This window comes from Neolamprologus multifasciatus, chromosome 12, assembly GCF_963576455.1.
Source record: "Neolamprologus multifasciatus chromosome 12, fNeoMul1.2, whole genome shotgun sequence".
Lineage (NCBI taxonomy): Eukaryota > Metazoa > Chordata > Actinopteri > Cichliformes > Cichlidae > Neolamprologus > Neolamprologus multifasciatus.
The window spans coordinates 23976649-23996763 of record NC_140450.1 but is presented as its reverse complement, the minus strand read 5'-3'; the positions used below and the strand labels follow the sequence as shown (position 1 = coordinate 23996763).

At 39.9% G+C, this 20115-nt stretch overlaps 2 protein-coding genes across 3 annotated transcripts; both read left to right on the top strand.

The window, feature by feature from the left end:
• Positions 1–2080: 2080 nt before the first annotated feature.
• polr3d (polymerase (RNA) III (DNA directed) polypeptide D) lies at positions 2081–8225 on the top strand. Its single transcript, XM_085179833.1, has 10 exons — positions 2081–2228; positions 3222–3384; positions 3526–3569; positions 3651–3805; positions 3900–4024; positions 4345–4504; positions 4589–4836; positions 4919–5071; positions 5218–6990; positions 7771–8225. Exons 2-9 carry the CDS (start codon positions 3223–3225, stop codon positions 5332–5334), a joined length of 1164 nt encoding a protein of 387 aa, XP_085035959.1. The 5' UTR covers positions 2081–2228; position 3222; the 3' UTR covers positions 5335–6990; positions 7771–8225.
• A 55-nt stretch (positions 8226–8280) lies between these two features.
• LOC146507040 (glycerol-3-phosphate acyltransferase 4) lies at positions 8281–19994 on the top strand. 2 transcript variants are annotated; one of them, XM_085179828.1, is made up of 12 exons: positions 8281–8448; positions 10695–10764; positions 10858–11158; positions 12478–12552; positions 12640–12729; positions 15328–15421; positions 15562–15677; positions 15887–15942; positions 16034–16119; positions 16212–16340; positions 17049–17128; positions 18614–19994. In XM_085179828.1, the coding sequence occupies exons 1-12, from the start codon at positions 8281–8283 to the stop codon at positions 18720–18722; spliced, it is 1374 nt and encodes a 457-aa protein (XP_085035954.1). In that variant the 3' UTR covers positions 18723–19994. The 2 variants fall into 2 exon arrangements, with proteins under 2 accessions (XP_085035954.1, XP_085035955.1); XM_085179829.1 differs by lacking the exon at positions 8281–8448 and adding an exon at positions 8456–9442.
• The last annotated feature ends 121 nt before the right edge of the window (positions 19995–20115 follow it).

Genomic DNA, 20115 nt, shown 5'->3' with positions numbered 1-20115 from the left:
TGGTGTTCAGAATATCTCTTATATTTCAATTATGCTTACAAACTGGCATATTTGAGTTGTGTTTTTAAAACAAATATTGTAAATTTATTCTAGACTCATTCAAGTATTTGCCGAGAGGTCCTTCCCTTATCAAAGGGACCAGGCACTGTTTGACCCGGGGTACCAAAAATCTGAGGCACCCCTAGGAGGAATATACTATTACTACATTTACATAAGCGGATGCTCCCAGAATAATGTGTTACACAGATGTTCAGTCCACATACTGGGAGAATCTGTGTCCACCAAATTATGAACAAACTCCATAAAACGTTTTATTAGCAACTTGGCATTTTCTCTGAATAGATGGAATATTCTCAGCACATTTGCAAAACTCGAATTACACATTACGTGTTATATGTAAAGACTGTTAATCCTCATGTGGCCACATTGGAGCTATACTCATATAAATAGTGTGATGTTCAAAATCTTAAACTAAATTTGGGAACCCAAATTCAGTGTAATGCAAAAACAGAAGCTGTATAATTTCTATCAACCTTGAAAGTTGATAGCTGAAAGCTGTTCTTTGGATGGTGGCTGCTTTTTGTTCCATTCTCTGGCAAGATGATTCCACACTTCTTCAGTAACGTCTTGTTTCTTCAAGACATGACTCTTTGAACTCGTCTGCAGTAGATAGTATTTTAAGTATTCCACTGACCAGGCTGAACTGGAGGGCCAGCTCTGTTCTAGGATGCCCTCTAGACCCAGTGGAGGTGGTGAGTGACAGGAGAATGGTGGCTAAGCTATCATTCCTGTTGGACAACATCTCCCACCCCATGCAGGAGACTCTAACAGCACTGAACAGCTCCTTCAGTGGCAGGCTGTGGCACCCCTCTTTCCTTCCCACTGCTGTCAGACTCCACAACAAAGACTTCACAGTATTTTATTCTGTTGTATATAGTATCATATTCTTATTATCTTATCCTATTCCAGGGTTTTTCTTATTTTTTGGTACTGTAACTTTGCACTGTCCAATTTCTGCTGTGAATCAACACATTTCTGACATGTGGGACTAATAAAGGTTATCTTATCTTATCTTATCTTATCTTACTTCTTCAGCCCTTAACTTGTCCAGTTTCCTCAAATTTCTTAAGGACACACTCCACACCATGTTAAAATATGCCAGGTTGTCACCTTATACTTCTTTGGGAACCACATTGCTGACTCCCAATAATAGTATTTTATGTTTGTCAAACCGTGTTATGTTTGGCATATTTTGTAGATTCAACAAAAGAAACAGGAACTAGTAACAAAGTACCTAAAGACACAATTTAAAATTTAATGCCAAATGAAACACGATTCTTTGCTAACTGGTCTGTTATGTGTAAACACAATAGTAGTTCAAGTGTTTTGGCTACAACTAACAGACAGACCGAACTGAAAATGAACCAGAAAGCAGCAGATCTCCAAAAAAAGAGAGAGCTTTGAATCACCTTCAGAAAGCCCAGGGAACTCTTGCTCTAGACTACTTAAAAATTAGCAGAAAGTCTGGCTTCTTGGAAACAGGGGTGAGTCAAGACTTTTGCATGGACCAAATACCAAATTTACAATTTGGTATTATTAGTTTGTCCTTTCCTGCTCTGTCTTTCTCTCATCCTTCTCTGTATCTTCTATATTATACATTCTATATATTATGTATTTACACAATTACAGGTCAGGAGAACCTTTTCGCACCCTGCTGCCTAAAATGAAGTTCAATTATATAATCTAGAACAGTATTATATTATGAGATTATTAAGGGATCCTAATAAATTTCAAAGTGTAATATAGTGATTCAGCTGTGTTTGACCTACTCACATCTGCGCATTGAAGCGAACAACGGCCTCTTCCGTTTACTTATGATTATGAGCATCAGTGAGTAGCTACTGCAGATCATCGCATTTGCTGTGTTTTATAACAAAGCATATTTATATGTCAGTAAAATAAAAATTTTCATATATATACATAAGTCGATCTAAATGTATTAATGTACGCCGGTCTATCGAGTTCCATGGTGAACATGCGTATGTTTCTGCGCAGGTTTGATCCACCTGAACTGAGTGGACAGTGACAAATGCGGAAGTGTCATGGCGCCGTGCTGCAGAATCATCAACACTGTCATGCAGTGTCCCACACAGCACTGGTAGAGACAGTCTGTAATGACTTTGGGGTTTTGGATTAATATTTCATAAGGACGTCAGAGGGACACTAACGTAAGTAGGCGAGAAAGCACAGCATGTGAAAAGTTCATCCTGAAAGTTAAAACAAAGTGTCCTGTGTCGTTGTATTTCACTGGAATGTGGCCACGTGTTGCTGAGGTTGTCTAAAATCATTTCTAAGAATAAAAATGTGTCTGCAGGATCTCTGTTTATAGTGATACAATAACGTGTCAGTAATTTATGTCACAGTGTTATAAGCGCTACTTTAGTAAAAACACAATGTAGAAGCTCAGATTTACATTGTTGTCTGTGTTCAGAAAAAAAGATAATGTATATTACAACGAAATTAATAAGTGCATACTACATGAATCAATTATGTCAACAGTATGTTCTGCGGTCTTATAGAGCAGGGTATATATCTATATTCACTCTTTAAAATCTGAAGTCATATTTAAACATATAATACTAAATAATATAAACATTTAATCCTTTTTAACATTAAGATTTTAATTAAAAAATTAAGAAAATTCTATTTCAGGTTTCATGCTGCATTGGACCAATGGGATTTAAAAACAAAACAAAAATAAAATAAATCAGTAGCTAGTTTAATTCAAATTCAGCAAAACTGTGGAGATTCTCAGATGGTCTGTCCTGTAATCATAACAGAGAGAATAATTTAGTTAAATATATCTATATGTCTCATTTTCAAGACCTATTCTACTTACCAGTTCCAGTCTTTGTGGAAGTAGAGTTTAAAATGTGCTAAGAGGCATAAGTACCAATGTAAAAATGTTCATACATAAAGTAAATATAGCTAAACAGTTAAGAGTAATCAATAGGCAGTAGCAGTAAGTAGCCTTGCAAGGCCAATTTGGCCATGTCTACATACTGTGATTGGTAATCTGATACAGGACTGTAACCCTTGGCAATCGGCATGCTGACTGTTGAAATGTGTGTTATATATAAATATGAGAATGTTATAAGAAACAATGTTAATATTTGTAATATCCATCCCATGGTCGATCCCCTGCTTTTGCCCCAATTCAGGATGTCGGACGCAGGTTCAGGCGACCCCGGTGGTCGTATGCCGACTCCTGGAGGGAGCGGTAACAAAGGACTCCTGATGAGCCGTCGCCCGTCAGCTGGCATCTCTCCTGGCCGCCTCCCCACTATGCGATCCAGAGACCTCACATTAGGAGGAGTGAAGAAGGTCTGACATGCTTCTGTTTCACTAACTTTCTCGCTTCATTTAACAACAACAACAACAACAAAAAAGCGCAAATGGATACTTTAAATGAATACATTTGTTGTCTCATCTCTTGAATTTATCATTCTTCTTTTTACTCTTTAGAAAACGTTTACACCCAACATTATTGGCCGAAAAGTTAAAGAAGAGTAAGTTCCCAAAGTGCTAAATAAATAAAGTGCAGACATCCAAAGCCAGCTGTTTCTTTGACTGTTATTTTCTCACACTAGAACAAAAGTTGAAGATGGGCAGAGGAGAGAGAGGAAGGAAACTGATCGAGGTCGGGGTCCCAGAATGAGAGGCAGGGGCCGAGGCCATCAAGAGCTCATCCAGTCGCACTCCATTTTTGAACAGGGGCCTGGAGACATGATGATGAAAAAGAGAGGTGGGAGACCCGGTGCTCCTTACGCGTCGTTTACGTGTGTGTCTTACAGAGTCTCTATCGCACCAGCATAATTCTGTGTCACCCACACACACAGGCGGCTATGAAAGCGAGAGAGACGCTCCAAGCATGGGACCCTCGCCCATCATTAATATCAAAAAGGAAAAGCGAGAGACCGAGGAGGAGACCAAAGAGATCCTGCGCAAGCTGGAACGAGACAACGTGAGTCTCTTGGTTTTCACTCGTCTTTGTTTGCGTAACTAAGGACGTACAATTTCATTTATATAGCACCTTTAGAATAAGACCTAAGGGACTTGCTGGGATAAAACATTCACTGATGTAACCTGGTTCTAGTCCAAGATGAGCTCTAAACGTCAGAACGACAATCTTGAAATGGGCTCTGAGTTCAGTGGGGAGCTGGTGCAGCTGGATCAACAAAGGTTTAAATGTATTTTTGAACAACCTGCAGATGTTCCATGGAGTTTTTGCTTAGACAAGTAAAGGATTATATCTTTTTCCCAATGCTTATTGTGTTCTTTTAGTTTGTGGATGATCCCTTCCTGCGGAGTGAGAAGAGGAGCTGCCCTGTCCAGCTCCCCCTCGCTGTGTCAGGATGGGGATTCAAGGATGAATTTAGTGACGCTCCTATTAGAAATGAGAAGAAAGAGGAGGATTGTGAACCAATGGAACCTGCAGCTGAAGGTAAATGTTTGTACCTGCGTTTGACTCAGAACTTGTTTAATTTCCTTTGCAGCATCATGAAATTAATCGCAACTTTGTCTTCAGTGAAACAAGAGCCAGAGGAAATTGAAATAAAGAAGCCCGAGGCAACTTTCAGGCCTCCTCCTCTCCCCGAGCCCGAAGTACTCCCTGACCTGCTGCACAGATGGAGTCTGAGCAAAGCGGAGGAGCTTTTCTTCATTCAGCTACCAGACTCGCTGCCCGGCCAGCCTCCCACAAAAGAGCACAAGCCGGTGAAAACAGAGGTGCAGTCAGAGGATGGGCAGTCTGTGCTCCTGAAAACAGAATCAGAGGTAAGCATACAGCTGGGGTCCAAGTTTAAGTCCATGATGTTGTCGTGTTCTTCTGAGTAGGTGGTGTTTTTATACCAAACAGGAGGAGAAAGCTGAGGACAACAGCTGCAATCTGAAGGATCTGCGGGAGGGTGTTGTGGGAAAGATGCTGGTACGCAAGTCTGGCCGAGTGCAGCTCATACTGGGGCAGGTGACGCTTGATGTGTCTCTAGGAACATCCTGCTCTTTCCTGCAGGTACAACACAAATTTATTTCTTTGAGGATTTTTTATGTCTTTTTCTGAGTGATGTATTTATTTCCATTTCCATCCTCCTCCGATCTGTTGTATTTGTATTAAAAACATTTCTGACGCGCTTTTCTTTCCATCCCTTCTATTCACAGGAACTTGTCTCTATCAATACAGAGGGGAAAACGGGTAACTTGACTGTATTAGGGAACGTCAAACACAAAATGGTTTGCTCACCGGACTTTGAAGCTCTGCTGGAGAGCAGTTCTTGATGCTCATCAGAGGAGCAGGCGACTGATCCTCCTCAAGTCCGATGGACACCTGTGGAGAAGTTGACAAAAGGCTAGATACTACAAGGCTGCTGCACCCGTAAGGCTTACAAGTACAGAGGTAGCTGACTGAGATTTTGTGTTTACAGAGTGGTTATAAAACACTATCTATAATTAGGAAACAAAAGTTTTATTTTCTCTCAGTCATAGAGTTTATTAATTCTTGGTTGTAAGCTTGAATGACGTGCCAAGTATCAGTACCATTTTCCTTCTCTGTATCTGAAATTACTTGAAAAGACTTTACATGAATGTAAATGTGTGAATAAAAAGGGTGGGTTTTTTTGTTATCAAATTATTTTCAATTGTTTAAAGGTTGGTTTGTGGAAATTACAAAAATAATTACTTTATTTTTGTATAGATAAAAAATCTATACAAAAATAGATTTGTAGATTTAAAAAAAATATTTAAAAAAAACATCAACAACAAAGGCTTTATTTTTTTGTTTTGGGGGAATTTGCTATTACGTGAAGAGTAATATTAGAAAAGGTGTATTAATTCTATCATTCTGATCCAGTACAAATGGCAGGTTTGTACTAATATTTCCTATTTTGTTTAGTTGTGGTCAAAACATTTTAAATACAGTAAGACAGTTTTAAATATAGTGCAGAAAATTTCAACAGGACTGAGCTTGGGGCTTTGGGAAGGCCATTCAAGAAACTTAATGTTAGCCTGCTTTATCTAATCCAAAACCAGGTTTGATGTGTTTTGGGTCATTGTGTTGTTCTTGGTTGGCATCCAGCAGTTTCATGGCAGGCTTGAGCTTTGGTGATTCCTGGGTTGTTCTAACAATTTACTCTCATCTAAGGGTGATAGTTTATAACCTTTTTAGACCTTAAAAAAGTAGTGAGACATCTGAATAACTTTTATTTAAGGACAGCTGGTTAAACTGATGATCTTAGAATTTGCAGTGTTTAGAAATGGCTCAGGGAGGTCTTGACAACTTCTATAAATGTACAATTCTCCTTTTTTGGTCTTCACTGAGTTCCTTGAGTTCCTTTGTTTTCTCGTTGTTCTGAGTGGAGGTCCAATGAGTGTTGTCAAACATCCATATGCTAGCAAAAAGAAACTAGCAGTTAAAGTTAATAGGTCTTGAACTTGTCAAGTTAAAATACATTGTAGAACCTTGAACACCATTTATTAAAAGATTTAAGAAAGTGGATGTATACTTTTGAGCCTGCTTGGAATGGAAAAAATCCAAAATAACTCATTCCATCCTGAGAAATAGAACAGTTTAAAGAAACCTTTAAAGCCCCAAATTATCATGATATTCCTGCCCATGGTTAGTGGATGTAAACCTCTGACCACAAGCGCGTGTGGCATAGTTGCTCTATAGCGCCAATAGTGGTTAGAAAAAATAAAATCCCAATAAAGTGTTCAACTGTAATAGCGTACATGTACCACCAGAGGTCAGCACCGCTCGGTGGTGATGGTGGGGTGGGGGGGTTTCGGCAGGAGTTGGTCGTTTCAGTGATCCTCGAGCCGCCAGCTGTACGCTTGTGCTGTCCGACGGGTGGAGTTTGGCTGCAGTCCACAAGACAAAGACAAAGTGATGGGGGACGGAGCGCTGCTGTACCGGAGCCGGACTTAACGTGACTGAAGGTTGGTTAACTGTGAAGCCTTTTAAGCCTCGTGTAGTTTTGTTGTTAGGATAAATACTGGAAACACATCAAGTCCTCGTACCGAATTCAAGCTGGTAACTGAAAGGCTGTCTTAGCGGAGCATGAACTACCGGACAGCATCGTGGAGGACTGAGCTGAGCGCAAGCAGGCTAACGTTAGCAAAACGAGGCGATTCGCATAAGGAGGCAAATTTGAGCCTCACTGTTAGCTCAGAGGCGACAGGCTAACTTTATCCTTGGCTTCTTGTCATCAGTGTGCGTTCAGGAGTCTTTGAGTTTCGCAACCGAGCTCTTGCTTATATCGCTTTAATAACCTCCTCGGGGTTGAGAGGCGGCCAAATTGTCCTAGAAAGCGTCAATAGCCGTTAAATAATGCATGAGCCGCGCTAATCCAAAGTGTTTTGTTTTTTTAAATTGAGGACTGAGCCTGTCGTTAGCCGCCCGACTGCAGCATCAGCAGCTGGTACGAGAAGGGCCTCTAAGCTAACGTTATCGTTGCACCCCAGCCCATAACCGTAACATTTAAAGTTATCTGCTCCTTAGCAGAAAATAGGTGGACGCTAACCTTATAAAGACCAGTGGTGTTTATTTATGTTCACGTTAGTATTAAGTTTGTACACCGGTAATATGTACTGAGCAGGCGCTGACACAAGGACACGTTGTCTGTCTTGCGTTATTAAATTACACAGACAGCAATCCGACCAAAGAGGTTTTAGTACTGAGACACAGCTGGTCCTGACCATGTGTTTACATCTTTCCAGGCCTTTGTGACTCCTGCCGAGCTCCCGGATCTTCACCACACAAGAAAAACCACCTGCTGTACCCAGCTGTTTTTGTCCCAGTGTTTACATTTTTTCCGCCAGCGGGAGGCATTTCTCAAACCGCAGAAAACATCTGCAACAAGGGACAGACAGTTTGTTAGCACACCTGCCTTAATTGTAACACCCCCCCCCCCCCCCCCCCCCCCTTTCCCGGAACTCTTCTCCCGGAACTCTTCTCAGCTCAGTTTCAGAATCCAGTTCGAGGTGAATCTACTGAAATACTTAACACTGCCCAAGAGGGCAACAACAAGGTGGTCTCCTGTTTTTGTAATGATTCGCAGTTCAGTGCAAGGAGAAGCTCCATACCCTAGTTATCTTGATGAAGACCTTTTTCTGACAAAAAGGTAAAGGCCACTTGGGGCCGGGAGGTGAAGACCTGCACCTCTTCTCACATCTGCTCAATCCTGGGATTTTACACTGTTTTTGAACTGAACTCATCCAACTTCAAAGATGGAACTTTTCTTCAATCCTTTTGATAACTTGGTGTGTATCCTGCTGGGCATCTCCTTCACCGTGTGGTTCACCCTGCTGCTGGTCTTCATTATTGTGCCTGCCATCTTTGGGGTGTCCTTTGGTATCCGGCGTCTTTACATGAAAACACTCTTAAAGGTCTTTGAGGTAAGAGCTTGCTTCCTCGTGACTCAAAGTTTATTGCAGTCTGATGTCCTGTGGCAATCATAAATGTTGTGGATAAAGGTGTGTTTGTGCTTTTGTACAGTTGACCGTTAAAATGATTGCCTCTGCTGCCAAGCACAATGGCAAGGACATAAAAGTTGCTAGCATTGTTCCTCAAATATGTCATTAAAATTTTATCTTAGTTGTAAAAAGGAAATAAGTTGTAGAAAACAGCGATTGTTCACTGGCACGTCTCCAGCTTTATATGTGCCTTTAACGACTGACCAGTAGGCATTGTCTGACTGATAGAGATCAACACCACAGCCACTTCCCTTGTTATGCAAGTTTAGAAAACAGTGCTTGTCAGTAAGTGTTGTCTCTGCTTACTGAATTGCTGTCGTTACTTTAAAGAAATGCATTTGAACTCCTAATAATGGCACAGTGCATCAGCTGCTCTGCCCAGTTCTGTCACTAGTAAAGCAGTCATTACTTTCCATCATGTACCTCTGAGAGCAGAACTTGTGCCAGAAATAAATGAACCACTGGAAGATAATCAGATGTTCTTAGCTCATGATTCAAGGAGCAGCAGTGAGATTTCCAGAAAAGAACAGATACGACCGAGAGCGTGCAAGGCCAGAGAATGAAGATGTAGCACATGGATTTGGTTCACTAGGTTTGATGGAAATAAAAACATGAAACCTGCCATGTTTGTGTATAGACAGTTTTAACAGAAAACCTAAAATGATACTTTGTTTTTGCAGTTACTTGTCTGAAGAATTTGCTTTACTGTTAACCAATGAGTGTATAAATGGCAATACTTCATGAGATATGTACATGTAGCAGTTAGGACCTTTTCGCTCGCATGCAGCTTGGGAGCTACATGCTGCAAAGCAGCTGCTTTATTTTGGTCCTCCTCTTTTTACTAGAAGGAGCCGCTCTCTGTTTACTCTTGCAGTCACCACTGACAACTGCAGCTGCATTTTCATATGATGACTCGGTAAGACAACTTGTCACGACACAGTTTAAAGGTAGCTGTAAAAGAACAAAATAAAAAAGTGAAAAACCTTGGTTGACTAGTGTTGCTTGTATCAGATTTGACCAATGATGGCTTGTGTAGAGCCTTCATTACTAGAGTTAATGTTCATTGTTGCTGTAAAATAAAGTTATTTTTAGGAAATGTAATAAAACATCTTAGTTATCCAGCCTAAATAAAGGTGTTTAGGCTTTCTGTGATTTAGAGCCAAAAGTTTGAAAGTTTGTGAGATGTCCAGCCACCAAGCATTCTTGTTTGTACCAGTCCTTTTGACTAAATTGAGTTTTAGCAGACTTTCATGCCTTACTGTGTTTGAAAGTCTACAAAACTTACTACAAAACATGCAGTTTTGTTCCAGTGTCAGTTGATTTTCTTATGATTGATGCAGAAAACCCTCAAAGCTGCCAAAATTCTGCAGGCTGTAGGCACAGGTGAAACTGATCGAGCACAACCCGGCCACTCATTTCCTGATATCCCCCCCAAACACACGCACACAAACAAACATGTTGTTTTCCAGCTTGGGAGAACACTGCGTTCTTTGATGCACTTCATTTAGTTTTTATCTCAGCTAGCACAGCATACGTAAATGACTAGATGTTTGCGTCATAGGAAATATTTTTGACATTTATTGCAGCATAATACATGTTAAACAGGGAGTAGTCTGCATTTTAGTGTTTCTGCTAGCACAGATAAGTCAGAAAAATTGGAGAAGTACTACACACGGAAATCCTTTTTTTTTTTTTTTTGAATAAGCAAACATTGGGTGTCTGAAGATAAGCATGATATACTTGAACAACACTGGGGAATTTTGCCATTTTTAATCATTTGTGCAAAAAGGAAAAACAATAGATGTAATATTTCTTTTTGTGGGAAAAGTTCATTCATATTGCCTCTTGAGCAGAAACGAGTATCGGTGGTGGTGTGGTGGTGTGACCATTTGTCCATATAAGATTCCTTCTGCTGCCAGATGTTTGACCTTTCTTTCATGTAATGTAATGTTGCAATGATGATTGAATGCAAGGCTGAAACCTGTCTTTAAAATAACAACTCTGCTGATAACCAGTGCGCACATGTTTTCATTTTAGATGCCTTTAGGCCAGGGTGTGGAGAATATTTGTGCACCTCTCTAGAATGAACTGGGGTTTTTTTTTATTTCTCAAACATTTTTGCGTCTCTTTCTAATTGTAGATCCATTTCTTTCTTTGTTTCTTTCTAGTGGGCCACACTTAGGATAGAGAGAGGAGCAAAAGAAAAGAATCACCTCCTGTACAAACCCTATTCAAATGGTAAGATCATTGTGTTTTCTTGGAAATATTTGTTCAAAAGATGTATTTGTTTTAGAGGTGAGTATTTTTGACTTTCTGTCTGAACTATTCCAGCTATCATTGCCAAGGAGCCAACCTCCTTGGAGGAGGAGATCAAGGAGATCCGGCGGAGCGGCAGCAATAAAGACCTGGACTCAGCCACTGAGTTTGAGTTATCTGACATTTTCTATTTTGCCCGGCGAGGAGTGGAAAGCATCATGGATGATGAAGTGACCAAGCGGTTTACTGCTGAGGAGCTGGAGTCCTGGAATCTGCTGACCCGGAGCAACTACAACTTCCACTATATCAGCCTGAGGCTGACTGTCCTATGGGGGCTGGGCCTGCTGATCCGCTATGGTTTCCTGCTGCCTCTCAGGTATTAGCTGTACTTTGAAGAGTCACAGGCAAAAGCACAGTTGCTGCTTTTGAAATACCAAAAACATGGATACACACAATACATTAGCCCCTCCTGTACAACTAGGCACTGGTATAACCTTGACACAAATGCTAATGCTAGCATAAAAATCTGAGGAATTTAATTTGAATAGTTTTCCATATTTTAGTTCGTCACAAACGCTCAACGATATGAGAAATATGTTACGTATGTAACATACTAATAATCTCCCTCCCTAGCATGTATGTTTGTATCTTTTGTCATGTAACTCTAACTAAATAGTCCAATAAAAAGTTGCAAATGTACCACCTGTAGGCCAAACCAGCCTCACAATCGATGCTTCCAGTAGGGATATTTCAGAAAGGTTGGGTACACCCTCGATAGGTCTTTAGGCCGTCACAGCATTAACGCACATGTAGATTAAGTGTTCGCATCTATGGGACGTCTAGATTCCAGCCCGTGAGTGTGTGGTTTGACTGTGTGATGCAGCAGTCCTGCCCAACTGAGCAATGATAGAACACTTTTTTCTTATATTAAGTTCTTCAGTTTTAACAAACTGTCCCAGAGAATGTTACTAAAGTTTCACATTTATGTTTTAACCACATGCAAGTCTAACGGGTTATTCAGTTTTGTGTGGTTACTTGACATGCGAACTTGCTGTTACATAACTAAAGACGCCACATACAGAGATCCTCTACCAGCCTCATCTTAGAAAGGCACAGGGATGGTGACTCAGTGCTAAGTGTGGCTGGCTCATTTCCAGTCGCCAGTGGGGAGACAAATCAGGCCACCGCTGCACAGACACCCTCCCTTCTAGTCTCTTGTCAAGCCTAATAGATTCTCTCTTTCAGCCTTTGTCCAATTGAATATTGGCTTTGCTCATGACACTGTGAAACCTTCAGCTCTCTTATATTTTTCTTAATCCCCACACAATATAATCAGCACCTTTTCCAGCCCTGGATGATTGGTTCATCCAGATTAAGTCGACGTGTCGGCCAGCTTAACTGTCACCTAATATGTCCTTCTGCAGGTTCTGCAGTCTTGTCTGAGACAGTGGAGTGTAGAGGAGGGCATGATACTTTGAGTTTGTCAAGAATCTTACACTACTGGATATTAATCATGCTTTTTACATGAGCTCTTCTAAGTGAAAGCTTGTGGTTCAGAAGAAAGCTTTTTAAGTAATATATCTGCATGTTAATGTCCATACCGAGACTAATTAATTAAACCAAAACACCTACAGTGTTCTGTTGTAATGCTTCCTTATATATGCTTCTCTGAATTGTCCTGTCTCCCTCTATCAGGGTCACTCTTGCCTTCACTGGTGTAGGTCTGCTTGTGTTCCTCACCTCTATTGTTGGGCTGCTGCCAAATGGAAGGTACAACTGATCATTACGACTTTAACTCTATCAAAGGTATCAGATCAGCCCTGCAGATGTGTTAATCCTGCTGTGTACTCTTTCCAGGATGAAAAATTTTCTGAGTGAGAAAGTCCATTTGATGTGCTACAGAATATGCGTCAGAGCTTTGACTGCCATTATAACCTACCATGACAGGTAAGGACCTACACCGTTTTCCCATATAACCACCAAGTCATGTGACTGTTTTATTCCATTGGTCAACCACGGGAAGTGTTTACTTGACATTGCTCATTTAATTGCATAATTTTCCACTTTTTTGGATCAGTGTCCGGTCATAAAGGACAGGATGATGGGTGGTGCATCTGCTGGTTGATTGCTTCACACAACTGCCCCAGTGTTTCTCTGTGCTTTCTCAACATTGTGGTTAATTTCCCAATTTTTTTTCACTCTTGCTCTTTAATGGCATACACCCTGATAAGTTTTCATTAAAAAATATTGATTGATGTCTGTTTGCACTCAATAAGAAATTGCATGAAGCCAGAGTTATAACAGTGCAAAAGTCTGTCCGAAAAGTGTAACAGTGCTGCTGGTGATTATTGACTTTGCTAAAAAAAAAAATCAAATTACAATTAGATAGCGCTCAGAGCGATTTACTTTTTCATTGTCAAGGGGAAAACTACGTTTAACAAAAACAGATACCCCCCAAAAATTGCATAATGTCAGCAGTCAGTTTCAAAAATGCTACTGTAGATTTAATGCGTTTTGGGGTTATTTTAGGCTACGTTCACACTGTAGGCGAAAGCGCATCAAATACGACTTTTTTGACCCTATGCGACCCATATCCAATTATGGTATGACGGTTTGAACAGCACAAATCCAATATTTTCAAATCCGATCTGGGTCACTTTCGTATGTGGTCATGAATCCGATACATATCGAATGTTTTAGAAAGCGACTGCTGTTTGAATGGTCATGTTGCATTAAATCAGTCTTTTATGTCACTGACACAAGACAGAAGCCAATTATCAGCGCCAGAGAAGACAAACGAGAAAGCATGGCGGCGGAAACTGGAGACGGAGCGAGTCAATGGACAAAAACTGAGGTTTTGGAGTTGATTCTATTCAAGCTAAACGACTCCGTGTCCATATATACATCTGCACGGAGGTAGCAGCCACTGCTCCAAACAAGGCCATTGTTAAAGCACGGGCTATCTTTTTTCTCAGTGTCCTTCTTCCTCTAATTAATTTGTCAAACTTCTGTCGGTTACAACTGTGCAGAAATTAATAGACTGCTGCAACAACACCTGCTAGCTCCGTAGTTGCCATTTTTACTACCGTAAACGGAGTGCGTTGTGTGTGACGTCTTTTGCGCGTGCGGGCCGCTCTGAGGGCCGTGAACCGTTCACACTAGAGCGGTTTGCGGTCACATTTTATTTGTAGTGTGAACAACCAGACAGAAAAATTGGATTTGATCAAAAAATCGGAATTGAGCATTAAGACCTGCAGTGTGAACGTAGCCTTCGACACTTTGGTCAATGAGGATATCAAGATTTAAGCTTTGGTTTGAAGTTATCATAAACCTAGAAGGATACAATAATCCCAACCATGCAGCGGCTGCACCGCTTTTCACATGGTCCCATCATTTTGCCTTTCAGAAACATAAGGTTCAGCAGACATCTTGTCCTGAGGGGAAAGGTGTCAGATTACATGATGACATATGATTTATGTTCAGAGAGCAGAAGCCATGGTGTTAACAACGGAAATCTGTGCATATAGTGTGTGAGCATGAAAGGAAGGGTGTCTGTAGCCAGACTCAAGACTTTCTGAATTAATTTTCACCACAGCAGTTATTCTGATGCAAGATGAAGTACAGAAGTCAGCAACAGATGCTCACACAACCATTGTGAGCTCAACCAAACTTTCCAAGATTTTACATAAAACATGCTTGGAGCCAAGGAATGTGTTTCATGAACCATTACTGATTCAATTAGATTTGGGTTTGAGAGATTTATTAAGTGATGCAAGAAATAATTTTTTTTTTTTTTTTTTTCGCAAGAACATTGGAGGAACATAAAACGTGAGAGAGGACTTTGAGCAAAAGGGTTGCACATGCAACCGGATGTGGACGAGGAAGTTAATACTCACATTGTGCACTCTCTAGCAGCTGGTGTTTTCTTGGCAGTGCCAAGTGTATTGGAGGCTTGAAGGAATTTGAAATAATCAGCTGACATTTTTAGTGATATTTGTTACGTTTCTGAAAGGAAATGTGACCCGATATGCTTTCACCTGCAGAACAATGGTGGTTTGTTGTTGAAATGAGAATATCAATTCAGATTCTGTTGAGAGATACGAGTAGAAGTCGAGTCAGTACTTGTTTGACATTTGTTGATTGGACTGATGCACATTAGGTGCACTTGTAGGTGAGCCAGAGCTGTAGCTTTGAGTCTGTTGGGCCTAGCCTGTTGTAACATGTATTCCTCCCCAGTCTGGTTCTAAAAATACTCAAGTGATACAGTAAGCAATGTTCTCTCCCTATTTAAGATGGAAACTCTATCTGTGGAACGTGGTCTTAGCTGTCAGATCCTCCATACTCAGGGGGTCGCACATTTCAACATGGACAGCATGAGTTGCTTTGTTTTCACCAGAGAAGAGGGTGGGAGGCACTGCACCAAATCATACCAAAATTTCTATTAAGCATGGTTTTGCATTTGATTTTAACAGTTGCTTACCCCCCACACCACATAATCTTTATTAAGTCCCATCATAATTTAATTGTTGTTTTCCCCTTTTCTAGTGAGAATAAACCCAAAAATGGAGGCATCTGTGTCGCTAACCACACTTCACCAATTGATGTCATCATCCTGGCAAGCGATGGCTGTTATGCTATGGTAACTATACTGTTTCCTGGTACAAAATGTAGAAAAGAACAAAACATTTACGTTGGCCACTTCTTCTACTGCAGGTATTTGTTGGAGTGGCAACTCTCCCAGAAATAGATCTGTTGCTATCTTTGTGTTTGTGTTGTTAGGTTGGACAAATCCATGGTGGCTTGATGGGGGTCATTCAGAGATCCATGGTCAAAGCTTGTCCACACATTTGGTTTGAACGCTCAGAAGTAAAAGACAGACATCTTGTGGCCAAAAGGTAGAATTACAGTCTGTGTTTAATGATATTGTTTTGTACGTTTTTATGACGTTTCACCTTTTTAGAAATTATTCCGTGGGTTGTTTTTGGATCATTCAAAGTAGAACTTCAAATTGGAATAAGTCTACTCCAATTTTTGTTTTAATGGTCTTTAAAAATGATCTCTTTAGAAATCTTTTGCATTAACCTGCATACTTCTTTCACTACAGATTGAGCGACCATGTAGAAGATAAATCTAAACTGCCTATCCTCATTTTCCCAGAAGGTGAGCTCATATAGAAAATCATATAGTTATCTAACTACAAGTTTCACTTTATCTTACATAAACCTTGTGTTTTATAAATTCTTATTTTAAGGTACCTGCATTAACAACACATCGGTTATGATGTTTAAGAAGGGCAGTTTTGAAATTGGTGCCACAGTCTACCCTGTGGCTATTAAGGTAACAGTTTTTGTTCTAGTTTTTAACTACAGTCTTGTCCACAGTAACACATGTACTGATTAATCATTTTGGTGTGTGCCTAAACCTCGTAGTATGATCCCCGCTTTGGAGATGCTTTCTGGAATAGCAGCAAGTTCGGGATGGTCAACTACCTTTTGCGTATGATGAGCAGCTGGGCCATCGTCTGCAGCGTGTGGTACCTTCCTCCCATGTCTAGAGAGGTGAGACTCAACTCGAGGCATCTCAACAAAGAGAAGCTTTCTTTTTTTTGTTTTGTTTTTATATATTGAGAGCACGTTGTTTAAAATCCATATACTTGTAATGGATTTTTTTTATCTTGATTTATTACATTTTATTTTGACCAGCCATCCTCAAAATCTGTTTATAAATTCCTACAATGAGATTTTTTTTTGATGGTATACATTTTCAAGGCTTTATACTTTTAAAAAATTTTAGACAAGGGCAACGAAACACATGAGGGGAATAAAGCACCTAGTGAAACGTCTCAGCATTAATTATGTTAACTGGCAACAGGTCATTAACATTATTGATTATGCAAAGAACATCTCAGAGAAGCAAAGTCTTTGAGAAATAAAGCAAGATTCAGAAATGTTGCTAACTCTCTTATTTAAGATCGACTGAAATGAAACATAAATCTGTCCGGTGACCTGACCAATCAAAATCTATTCATTCATTCATCATATACATAGTCTTAAAGAGCTAAAAAGAGCAACCATCAGCACACAACTCAAAAACCAGCATCCTCCATGGTATGTGGTGAATTAGTGCATATTGCATGGCATTACTACAGATGCTGCCACCCAGATCTCCTTCAGTATGACAAAATGACAAGATTTTAGCAGAAAAGCTGTTGATTGTTTATGACCGCTTACTTACCAGAATTGTATTTATGTTGGTCCTCCCAACAGGAGGGAGAGGATGCAGTACAGTTTGCAAATCGTGTTAAAGCAGCCATAGCCAGGCAAGGAGGACTTGTCGATCTCTTATGGTAAGATAACACTCACATTTTCACATACACACTCAATGAAGGACAAGGCAGAAAAAACGTGTGACTATTCATACCAGACACTGGATCATAGAAAAGCACAAGTGTAACCAAAAGCAATAGCAAAACCTTACAAAGTTTCTTCTGTCATTCACATACACAATCATGTTGTGTATGTGCTTGTTGGAACTTGTTGGAGCTTGTTGGAGCTGTTAACCAAATTCATCCATAATTATGTTACATGTACTATATTCCCACACAGATCATTCCCTGTCCTCCTGTGGCATTTGTTTAGACTCTTGTCTTTTTAATGTACTGGGATACTTTTATTTTTAGTTAACATAAACAAGCCCCTAAGAATAATCCATGGTCGTTGTCAGTTTGTCTGGCTTTTTATTAGCACTGGTTATGTGCAGCACGCCTTTAAGCTCAGTTTATATCTACTGTATCGACAGTCCATGGGCTCACAGCTTGCCAGACACCAAATATTTTAACGCATCAGAAAAGAATCACTCTCAGGCTGACTAGGATTTCAGTGGGGACCTGAAGCCTAGGATCAGAAATTCTTCCATTAGATGGATTATCTGAAATGTTCTCTTAACTAAAGTTCGGTCGGTTTTCCACGTCTTCTTCCTGCCATCAGAGACACTCGCATTAACATTTATTATATTTATATTAATCTAACCATAGCTCTGTAGGTAGCCACCAGGTAGCACACCATTGCCAGCTAGCCAAACTTCAGTAACACTACAAACATTGCTACTCCCAAAAAGTTGATTCTGTTCATCTGGACATGGTGTTTTCATTGGGAGAAACATTTCGTCAGTCAGAATCCGAATAAAATCAACTTTGGGGGATTTCTTTTCTTGGATGATTGAGCATTGCTACTGTTTTGTTTTGTCCAGAGTGACAACAGATCTGTCACTTTCTTTCTTTCTTTTTTAACTTTCAGAACATGATTTATCATTTTTTGATGGAGAGTATAGTAAGCTAACTTCTTACTCTGTTAAGCAACATATATCCCCTTTTTCATGGATGTTAAACTTTTTTGTAACACCAGGATGAACTCCCACACTCATCATTTTATTGGCGCTGCAAGAATTTGGACTGTTGTTACTCTCAGTGATGCCACAGTGTTTGTTTGATTTCTGGGAAATGAAGAAGAGTTTGACATCATTAGCTTTTTCTGGGTCCAGACTTATGAAGCTGATGATATAGGTTGATTGACCTTGTAGATGATTGGATCTACAAGGTCAATCAACCTATAATTTAATTATTCAATTATTCTTACCAATTACATGGAGACATTATTATATTTAATTCAGTTTTCATAGTTGAATATTTGCTTCCTTGTACCATTTGGTTGCCATTTTTTACAGAATTTTTACAGTATTGCCATTTATGATTAAGTTTTTTACATTTTAATTGCTTGGATAGAAACTAATCAGTGTGTGGCTACATTATTTACTAATTCAGGCTCTTTTATAGGGATGGAGGACTGAAAAGGGCAAAGGTTAAAGATACCTTTAAAGAAGAGCAGCAGAAGCTGTACAGCAAAATGCTGGTTGGCACTCAGGAGGACCGCAGCCGCTCCTGAAGGATCTTTATGGAGATGGACTGGCTCAAAGCTGGGCACCTCTTACTGATTAGGCGATCAGCAGCGGCCCTTTTCTGTCGGAGCCCCTGGACTGGAAAATTCTGTCCCTGATGTCAAAAGTACTCCATTTGGCTTCCTCGGTCACTGCCTCAGCCTGGCATGTTAAGTTGGCTTCGCTGTTACAGGTCATTCTGAGTCTGCTGCCCTGTGTTGGAATAGCTTGACCGAAGCCTCGCTTGCATTAGAAACGGAGCAAAGGAGAGTCTTCCTTGGTGGCAGTCTTTTAAGAAAAAGTGTTTATTTTTGTTTGGTTTTTTTTCTTTTTCACTTAATCGTTTTATATTTTGTTTTTAAGATTTTACAGTCATGTTTTTATGTTATGTTTCCGTTTCAGACTTGATTATACCTGGGTGTATAAAGGAGTTATTGTAGATAAAAACTAAATTGTTCTAAAGCTGAAACCTGTGACTGACTTGGGGTTTTTCATGACTGGCTTGTACCCTTGATTCAGGGCACAGTGCCAGATTTTGTTACATTTCAGATATTTTTATGGGCTTTTTTCCAAGATGAAAAACAAACTTGTATTTTAAGCATTGAGTTTTACATTAAGACTTGTATCAACACATGGCCACTGTAGGAGCTGCGCTTGAGACGTGTTCCTGATATGCTGTCTGTGACTTCGTTTCTTTTCTTTTTTTTCTCCTCTCTCCACTGAATGTGCAAGTGCTCACATTATGACGTGGAAAATGTGCACCCACAGTTACTCTGATGGAAGTCTGTAGATTTAGACACCTATTCCTCTTCCAGCTAATAATGTATAACTGGAAAAAGGGATTATTAGGAATTTCGTCAGCATTGTTCCTGTAAGGCTTGTGTCACGCAGGTAGCGATGTAAAATCATAACAGTGGGTCTCTTCACTAAACACATAGATGTAATGGCAAATAACCAAAACATACTCATACACCTTTTAAAAATACATCTTTTCATTGACTTCCTGCCATTGCAGTGAACAGTGGCTAGTTTATTTTAAGTAAACTCTAAAAGCTATTGTGTTTATCTGCCCCGCCTCACCAATGACCTTTTTCCTAACTTAGCAGCCTCAAGGAGGTTTCATAAACAGACTGCAGCTTTACTTTGAACTCAAGAAACTTGGTGGACGGCCTCATTGGTTTCTCCCTGGGACCTTTGTCTCACTGGTCTGCTGTTATCAGGGATAGTTGTTTAGATTATGTCAAATCATTTCATAAAAATAATAAATGTTCAAGAATGTTCACTACTTTTGACTTTGGTTTTTTTCACTATATCTAATGTTTATAAGTATTGCCTTGACTTGCTGTTGTTTTCTGTCTTTCTGGATAGTTTTTCGTTGTGATGCCTCCAGTCTGGCATCAA